The 10,325-nt window shown below is 32.3% G+C and overlaps 1 protein-coding gene across 2 annotated transcripts in view; it reads left to right on the forward strand.

Annotated features, from left to right (window-relative positions):
- Positions 1-9,356, forward strand: part of row (zinc finger domain-containing protein relative of woc) — a 249,864-nt gene extending 240,508 nt beyond the window's left edge. For both annotated transcript variants that reach the window (XM_090404758.1, XM_090404759.1), the window contains one exon: positions 7,819-9,356. In XM_090404758.1, coding sequence (XP_090260884.1) covers positions 7,819-9,002 — 1,184 coding nt within the window. In that variant the 3' untranslated portion in view covers positions 9,003-9,356. The remainder of the gene's footprint in view (positions 1-7,818) is intronic.
- The last annotated feature ends 969 nt before the right edge of the window (positions 9,357-10,325 follow it).

Here is a 10,325-nt window from a genome sequence, read left to right on the forward strand (position 1 = left end):
AGGTTTGCTCAGTACTTTTCAGCCAGGCTATTAACTGTAAAAATGTGGTATATTATAGATCTTCCAGGTCTGATGCCTGTTTGATCTTCTCCTGTTTGGATTCTGTTTTGAATAATGCATGTGAAGATGTTATAGCTATGACTTAATGTTATGGGTCTGTAACCTTCATTTATCTCTCTTTTTTGAAAATTAGTATTATGATGCCTGTCTTCCAGTCGTCTGGTATTTCACCAGTATATAGTATTTGGTTAAAAGGTTCAAGCAGGAAATTGATGACTACTATGGCATTATATTGCCACAATTCAGTAGGAAGTTCATCATAACCAGGTGACTTAGATAAGTTCATTTGGTTTATTGCTTTCAAAATTTCATATTTTATTATGAATATTGCTTTTTCTCTTTCTGTCTCTTCTTTGTGTTTTTCCTGTCTTCTTCCTTCTGGAAAAGTATATGGTAATATTCTTTCCAAATTTTTTTAATCCCTTGAATTGTTCCAGTTTCAATATTGTTTTTATCTTCATTTTTAGTGGTCTGTTTTGGGATAATTTTGTTAATTCTTTTATAATTTTATATACAGTCTTGCTATCATACTTTTTATTGGCTTCTTCACACATTTTTGCATTTTCTTTTAACTATGCATTTTTACCAGATATGTACCTTTTATCGATTTTTGTTTTTGTCTTTTATAATGTTGCTTATCTTCCTCTGTATTTTTTCTGTTTAGAGTATGTTTCTTCTAAAGTTTCCAAAAATTCTGTGGTTATCCACTCGTTATTTGCTCTAATTGTTTGTACCAAGTGTTTTTCTTGCAACATTTACCATAACTGTTCTGCCCATTTTTCATGTATATGTATTTTCTACATTGTCAGAGGCAATTTTCTTTAATCTGTTTCTGTAGTTGTTTTGTATAGTTATATCTTTCAGTTTTATGTTAATAATGCTGCTTAGGGTCTTTGATTTGCTATTTTTAAACTTCAACTTAATTGTTGCAGCTAGTAATTCATTATCAGAGTCAAAATTTGCTTTCTTTAGTATTCTTACATTTTGACTTGAGTATTTTCATTTAATTTTAATCATAATGTAATCAATACAATTTTTAATCATGCCATCTGGAGATGTCCATGTGTATTTGCATGATGGTATAAGGAAAAACATGGTGTTTGAGATGAATACATTGTTATATTTACAGAATTCGAGCAGTCTTTCACCTCTTTTGTTTCTCTTCTCCACTCCAAATTTGCCCATCACATCTTTCGTGTCTGGTGTAAATTTCCCTACCTTGGCATTGAAGTCTCCCATTACTATTAGGATATCTTTTTTGTTTGTTTTGTCAATAAGGTTCTGTAGTTGCTGGTAGAAAGTATCGATTCTTCATGTGATCTGGAGCATAAATTAGGAAAATTTTGGAAAAAAAATCCCTTTTTTGTTTCCTTAATTGAATTACAGAAATTATATTCTTGTGTAATCCCTTATCTAAGTATAAGCAAACAAAGTTTGTGTATGAAGTATCTTCACGACTAGGCTACTTATATATGGAGGCTAATGACTTCACGGTAATTTTTACTATCCCATAATGCAAAGCATGTCCTTTTTGGGTGCATATAATGCTATGTATTATGGGAAGGGCCACTACCTAGACTGGTTTTGACCTTTATTGAGGTCTTATCAGTGGGAGCCACGGATGAGCTACTTCAGCATTGGTATCTGTTCTTGGTCTGGCTCCTGCTGATGAGACCTCAATAAAGGTTAGAACTGCTCAGGATAGTGGTATGCTTTGCATTATGGGATACTAAGGCAATTAATGTGAAGTCATTAGCCTCTATATACAAGCTGTGAACTTGGTTACGAAATGATTCATGTGCAAACTTTTGTTTGCTTACACTTCAATAAAGGATTAAATAAGAATAGAATTTCTTGGCACATCTCTTTTTAAAAATTTGTTTTTTAAGACAAAAATATGAGATGAATGGAGAAAAAATATGACAGTACCAATAATGTTTTTTTTTTAATAGTTAGTATTTTTAATAGTTAGTATTTTTTTAATAGCAAAATGCTACTTCTTTTCTTCCTTATTTTAGCATCTTTTTCTGTTTTGTTTATTCTGGCAGATTTTTCTTAAAATGTTTTCTATTCTTTATAGACATTATTTCTAAATCTTTATCATCTTTTAAGTTATGTTTTCATGATCCCCGTACAGTTTAGTAAAATGTTCTTTCCATCATTTTTGGTTCAATTAAATATAAATCTGTCTGTTTGCTTCTGTGTACCATAATACTGTGTCTTTAGCTGTTTTTACTCCAGAATTATCATTTTATTTTGCAAATTTTATTACTAGTTTTATTTCTAAACTTTTATATTTGTCATACTTTTCTTTGTTACATTTATCTTGGAGATATGAAAAAATAAATAAATAAAATAAAATTAGCATTATCGGTTATGGGGGAAAATGTTCATAGATCCGCTTTATTTTCTATTTCTCTCTCTCTCTCTCTCTCTCTCTCTCTCGGCTTTATATTCTGCTTGTTTGATATTAATATTATGTTATCTTTGATTAGATTGTGCATTTTCATTAAATTTTTTTTTTTTTTTGTTAAAATGCTCTTTCATTCTTTGTTAAATAGTGTTCAATACTTTTTTCTTGTAATACTTCAGCCTTAAACTTTTTTTTTGTCTTGCTTATCTGTATGTTACTTTTGAAATTTTTTTAAAAATTGTTACTTTTCTGAACTCCTTGGTTTAGCTTGGCTTGAAAGAAGTAGTCATCAAATTACTAGCAATCACATCAGCACATGCTCTGAGAGAACAAGAGCAAAAAAGTATGAGAGCTATGTGTAAAAAGTAGCTAAACAAAAGCCACTGGAAGACTAGTAAAAAAAAAAAAAAAGATAAATATTGGGAAGGTTGGGAAAATGTTCTGGAAGCTATTAAAAAAACCTTTAGATATAAAGGAAAGGATACTTTAAAATGAATTAAGAGGTGATAAAGTGACATGAGAACTGAAGATAGATATTCTAGATGTCTGAAGTAATTATTTTAGATTACTAAAAGAAAGAAGTAATAGAAAATGTCCACAGGAATACATTCAGGATGTCCCATACGTTCCTAGATATTTCAATAATTCATAAAAATTAGAAAAATTGGTATATTAGAGTGTGGTTTGCACGAAAGTGAATCGCGAGGAGGGGAATTTTTTTTGGTGGGGAGAAAAAAATTTACTTCATATTTTCACCTATAGAGGGCACTGTACCACATGCATCATTTGCAAATATGTGCAAATGAGAGTTCTATAAAACACAGTGTACTACTGACAGCTCGTAATGAATCATGCGAATTCCCAGTCATTGGGGGTGAACGGAATTGTTTTTGTGAAAAGAAAAATTTGTTGCTATGATGCTTACTTTGGTGGATAAGATATTGTTAGTTCTGATTTAATAAAATTGCATAGTTCAGTACATAACTTAATTTGCATACAAAATATCACTTTCTTGTACACAACACAAAAAAAAAAAAAAAAATCACAAAATAACACCAAAAAAAAAAGTTTTTGATTTCTTTGTAAAAAAGTCACTGGTTTTCTTTTGCTTCTTGGAAGCTAAACTTTTTTCTAATGCTTCTCCTCTGAGCTGTATTAGCAATACAATTTTTGTGGAATGGCGTATCATTCAGCTTAGCATATTCTATACACACATTAAAACTGTCAACTGCCTCTCCATGTTTTACTTTTTTTTTTTTTCTTCGAGTTCTTTATTGTCATCATAGTCTTCTAATTCATTCTGTAGCATCATATTTATAATTTTAGCATCTGATTTGATTTCGAATTCACTTTAGGTTCTACCTGTAATCCATTCCTTAACATCTGTTTGTGAAATTTCAACATCTCATCTCATCTTCCTTATACCCTCTTTTACCTTGCGGTGTCGAGGGTCCATTGATCATCGGACCTCACTCCGTTTACAGGATAAGGTGGTCAGCCTTATGCCCCGGTGTATCCTATGGCCTGTAGTGTTGAGTTCTCAAGGCCAGTTTGCCTGCATTGCGAGATGAAAAACCCCAGAATAAACTGGGGAAAAAACCCTGCTGTCCACGCCCAAGACTGGCTAACTTGGCTATGGCTGAGGAAGATCCTTCAGCTCCTCACGTCACCGACGGGAATCGAACCTAGGACACTCCTTCCCCAGACATATGGTTGCGAAGCGCATAACCACTAGGCTAACCGCACGGACATTTGGATTTATATTTTTAACCAAGTTACGCATTTTTTTAATTTCCGCTTTTTGTGTATCACCGGAGTTATCGTGGTAAATTCTAGAAGGCCACAGTTTTATCCATGACTCTCGACAGTGGTAATTCATGCCGACAATATAGTATGTTCTGTACAGTATAAAAAAGCAAACGTGAACGCACAATAAATCAAAATAGGCCAACAGTGTAACCGTACAATTGACAGTATGAAAAAAAAAATACTGTACTGTAATAATAATAAAATAAATAATAATGGTTAAAATAATAATTATTAAATAAAAATAATAGTACACAAAATAATAATACGTAATAAAACTTTTTTTTTTCTTTCAAACCACAGTTCGGATTACTGGAGGGTTCGGACTAAAGAGGTTCGGATTAGCGAGATACTACTGTACAATCTTTAATACGACGTTTTGAGAAAACTGTAACTTTATCAGATTGCCCTCGAACATGCAGACCAGTGTTATCCAAAGCCTGTACCAGTATTGTGGTATTGCAAATGAAGAATGCCCTAGTGGCACAATCAACAAGCTGTGTAAGCAGTGCATGGGAAGCTGCAAGATTCACAGGCATAGCGAAAATGTCATTATTGCACATCCTTAATGGTGTGTAATCATCACACCACCAAAGTAAGCATCACAGCAACAGATTTTTCTTTTCACAAAAACAATTCTGTTCACCCCAATGACTGGGAATTTCATGCATTCATTACAAGCCATCAGCAGTACACCCTGTGTTTTATAGAACTCTCATTTGCATGTATTTGCAAATGATGCATGTGGTACAGTGCCCCCTGTCAGTGAAAATTTGAAGTAAATTTTTTCTCCCTACCAAAAAAATCTCCCTCTTTGCGATTCACTTTCGTGCAAACCACACTCTAATATACCAATTTTTCTAATTTTTATGAATTATTGAAATATCAAGGAACTTATGGGACACCCTGTATACCAAAACTGAGGTAGAAAAAGCAATCAAAAATCTGAAATGTGGGAAAGCATCTAGAGTTGATGATATTTAACTGGAAGTGTTCAAATATGAAGGTATAAGTTTTACAGTGGCTGCACTGCACAATTCACAAAGTCTGGTCAGAGGATTGCATTCCATATGATTGGAGTAGAGTCCTCATAGTACCATCTACAAAAAAAAAAAAAAAAAAAAAAAAAAAAAGGAATACAATTTAATGAGAATTAGAGGAATTACCTTACTGGTTTCAGTAAGATTTATGTAAATATACTTGAGAAGAGGCTTAAAAATTGCCAAAGGAAATTACAAGCAGAGTTCAAGAAAAATAGCAGTTTTCAGGAAAAAATGTTTACTTCAAGACAAATAGTGTGAAATCTTGTGAATATAACAAGAATCTAGATGTGGTAAAGGTATGTGCCAAAAGAAAATCTCTTCAAATCTCTACAGTTACACACTGTAAATGGGACATGATATTAACAATATTGAATTCTAACAACAGTCACAATAATTGGAGGTTCAGGAAGATGGTTTGATGTAAAATCAGGTGTGAGACAAGAGCACATTATCTCCACTGTTTGGATAATGTTATGAAACAAGGTTTTGGCATTAGGCCTGATATCAAAACTAGAAATATCAACTCAATTTATTACTTTAATTCAGGTGATGTTAAAATACTGTCCAGTAAAAGTCCTCAGGATTCCTTAACTAAACTGAATATCTGCTTTAACAGATTTGATATGAAAATCAGCACTAAAAGGAAAAGATGATGAAAATAGGCAAGAACATTGAAAACATCAGCTGAAATATTGAATGGGAAACTTATGGAAGAAATAAAATATTTCAACTGTTTAGGCACAATTTTAAGTGAAGTCTACCAATTACATATGGAAATAGAAGAGCTGGTATGTTGTGAATCAACTGAATACATTATGTGCAATAAATGTGTTTCTAGAATTTGAAAAAGTATATGATTCTCTATATCATTCATCAGTAATAAACAGCTTAAAACAACAAGCCATCCCAAAAAAGTATATCTGATTATTAAAAACTATATATCAAAACCCAGTAGCCAGTATAAAGCTAGAACATCCCAATACTAAATTCCTTACTAAAGGAATTTAGTATTGGGAGAGGAGTAAGGCACAGAGATCTTATATCACCACAGTTGTTTTCTGTTATATTAGAAGTTTTTAAGAACACTTCATGGGAAAACTAGAATTAGCATCAATGGAAAAAATCTCAATCACTTACATTTTTGCAGATGACATTGCTTTTATAGCAATAAATAAATAAAATAAAGAAGCTCAGGAAATGCTAAATTACCTTGATAGAGGAAAGCAGGGAAAAAAGGTTTATGAGGGGAGGTGCTGAAAAGTTCTGATAAACACCTAGAACAAAAATGATATTAAAGCAACTCATATAACTACAAAAAAGAACATATTGTGGGGATTATGTAGAATATATTATGGGGAATACATCATGAAAATTATGGAAACAACTACCTTGTTAGAGTAAAACTTTAAGTAAAACTTGGGTTTATATTAAACTTTAATTTAATATAAAGTAAAGTAACTTGACATTTAGTGTGTGATTCTATTAATTTTTTCTGATAACCCTTTAATGTATGGGGTAGCTATGGTTTTACTGTAATCTGTATTATTTTTTTGATGAAGTTTTATGAAGAACTTTATTAATAGTATTTTTGCTATAGCTATTATTTATAAATGTATCACTAATAATTTTTAATTCTTGTTTAGAGCTTGTTCATTAGAGCAAATTGTTATAGCTCTGTTTTTGAGGGTGTTAATGACTCCAAATTTTTGTGAAGGGTGGTGATATGAGTTAGCATGTATGTGTAGGCATGCGGTAAACAGTGAAGGGTAGACTGCCCGAGGAAAGATGTGTATCCAGGAAAGGGAGCGAGTTTTGATTTTCAATTTTAATAGTAAATTGTATGTGCTCATGTTGTTTGTTCAGGTGGCTAAGGAATGTGTTTAATGTTTGGTGGCTGTGTGGCCAGATAATGAAAACATTGTCAATGTATCTAATTGATATGTTCGAAGAGCCTCCATTTTCACTATTGTACACAGCTACAGTCATTTAGTATACATCTCCTTGTAGTTGAATCTTGGTGTGCCACATTATTTGTCACTAGCATTTGACGAAAATGTGGGTATCTGTATAATTTTTTCAAGAACTTGATGTGTACTGAAATACATTCTAATAAGATAAAATGTATTGGCGTAATTTTTTGGATGCTTGACATAATAGCTTTGGAAAATATATACAACATTTAGGAAGAAATTCATTTTCTTGTTAACATATCAATCTGGAGACATCTGGCATTTCAAAGAGGATAATGCATCAGAATGATAAACAAACTTTAGTATTTAATGTACTGCTGTAGAACAAATTGTGTGCCGTATCTGGTTAAATTCAATAAATACTTCCAAGTACTTAAAATAAAACTGAAGTGGAAATTAAATTGTCCTACTTCAGCCCTTGCTTATTATATTAAATTGACTTATTTAACATTTGAAATAATGCTTATATATTATCTGATCCATAGTTTTGTAATATTTTATTAAACATGTTTGATTCATATTTTAGAGTGCGAAGAAGGAAGTACTAATATGCTGAATGCCCTTGGGCTTGTTAGAAAAATGTCATCTTCCATTACTCCTAGTACCCCATCTCTACAAGATGAGAGCAGCAATGCAAGTCAGGATAACACACAACAGCTGTATGCAGAGAAAAAAGCAAATCTGAAATTGAAATATCAGAGCAACATGGAAGAGTCTGGTGAAGAAGCAGGTCTTGAGACAATGGAAATAGAAAACTCAGAAGAAATAATCAGTCAGACATCCAAACTGGAATCATATAAAGAAACTTCAAAGACTGCAGAGCCAGAAAGTGAAGATGAAGTACTTAGTGAAACAGCAGAGCGTGAAGATGAAGCAGAGAAAAATACTGCATCACTAAAGCAAGAAGGGGATGAGGAAACATGTACTGAGATGCTAGATCAAGAAGAAGAATCAAAAACTATTGGATTACTTGAAGCAGATAGTGAAGAAGACAATTCCAAAACACCAGATAGTGAAAATGAAATCCACATCAAAACACTGGAAAGTGAAGATGAAATCCACATCAAAACACTGGAAAGTGAAGATGAAATCCACATCAAAACACTGGAAAGTGAAGATGAAATCCACATCAAAACACTGGAAAGTGAAGATGAAATCCATACCAAAATACTCGAAAGTGAAGATGAAACTGATTCCAAAATACCAAAGAGTGAAGACATAACTTATAGCAAAATGCCAGAAAGTGAAGATGAAGCAAATACCAAGACATCAGAGTTGGAAGATAAGAATAATGCCAAAACACCAAAGAATGAGGATAAAGCTAATATCAAAATAACAGAAAAAGAAGAAAGTAATACCATACCACTAGAGGATGAAAAAGAAATTAATACCGGAACACCACAGAAAGGGGAAGATGATAGTACGGATACTATAATTCCTGAAAAAGATGGAAAGAAAGGAAGTGTTGAAATGGCAAATTCAGAAGATAATAAAGAAGGAAATTCAGACACATCAAAACTCATAGATGAAAAGACAGTAATATCTAAATTATTGGAAGTGGGAAGTGAAGCAGAGGAAGATAAAAAGAAAATGAATTCTGAGATACCTAGACTAGATGCTGGGGAGGAGGAGGATGAACTATTGAAAGTAGAAAAAAAAATGGATAAAAGTGATAGTGAAAACACCAGAAATGAGACTTCAAATTCATAAGAGGAAATAAATAAGCAGATTGAAGTTTTAAAAAAAATAGATATAACAATTTTGAAAATGGGAAAAAAAATGGTTCCTCTATCCACTTTTATTTGATCATGTATGTATTTGTATAGGAGGTTGTGAGGAGTGCTGAATAATGTCTTACAGCATGGTACTGTAATCTCTTACACATTAGAGCAAATATCTTATGTAATCATTGAAATACATATTTTTTAATCTTCTTTCATACATGTTCAGTAAAATCATTCATTTCTTAAAAAAATTTGCAAAGATTTTCTTATTTAAAGTAAGAAAACTTTTATGTTAGAAAAGAAAAATCTCTTTTATTTGAATAATTGTGAAAGCACTCAATTTTTTAACATACCATTTCAGTATATATATATATATATATATATATATATATATACACATATATGTAGAAAGTTTTTTTACCTTGGGAATAATATACGTTAAAGATACCAAGCTATTTTAAATATAAATAAACCTGGTTTTAATCCAATTCCCAAGTAAACAAACAGACAAGTAAGTCAAGTTTGCACCTGACCCCATATACAGTGCAAGTGTAGGCATCTCATGATAAAGGTGGAATAAGCTCTGATCACTATTCTTAATATTTACCCTTAATACAAAGCACATCTCCTGGAGGAGATGTATGATGCTGTCCAGGAGATGTGCTTTGTATTAAGGGTAAATATTAAGAATAGTGATCAGATCTTATTCCACCTTTACCACTAGTTGCCTAGACTTGCACTATGTACGGGGTCACCCCTACTTAAGTAAGTCAAGTTTGCGCTTGACTTACTGTCTGTTTGCTTACTTGGGAATTGGATTAAAACCAGGTTTATTTATATTTGAAATAGCTTGATATCTTTAACGTATATTATACCCAAGGTAAAAAACTTTCTACATCTATCTCTCATCCTGAGATTTTTGTTTAATAAGGTCAAAGCACCTTATGGTAACTTGTTTTGGTAAAATTCTTGTAAGCTCTGTATTACTTAAATCTTAGTATTTCTAAGCCTGGCTCCCACTGACGAGACCTCAATAAAGGTCGAAACCAGTCTGGGTAGGGGCGCCCTTGCCTTTAATACATAGCATCATACATCTCCTCCAGGAGATGTGCTTTGTATTAAGGGTAAATATTAAGCATAGTGATCAGAGCTTATTCCACCTTTACCACGAGTTGCCTAGACTTGCACAATGCCCCTACTTGCAGGTGCAAACTTGACTTAATTCTCTGTTTGCTTACTTGGGAATTGGATTAAAATCAGGTTTAGTTATATTTGAAATAGTTGGGTATCTTTAACATATATATATATA

The sequence above is a fragment of the Typopeltis vanoorti genome, chromosome 15, assembly GCF_054136105.1.
Source record: "Typopeltis vanoorti isolate ZY-2024b chromosome 15, IOZ_Tvanoo_1.0, whole genome shotgun sequence".
Lineage (NCBI taxonomy): Eukaryota > Metazoa > Arthropoda > Arachnida > Uropygi > Thelyphonidae > Typopeltis > Typopeltis vanoorti.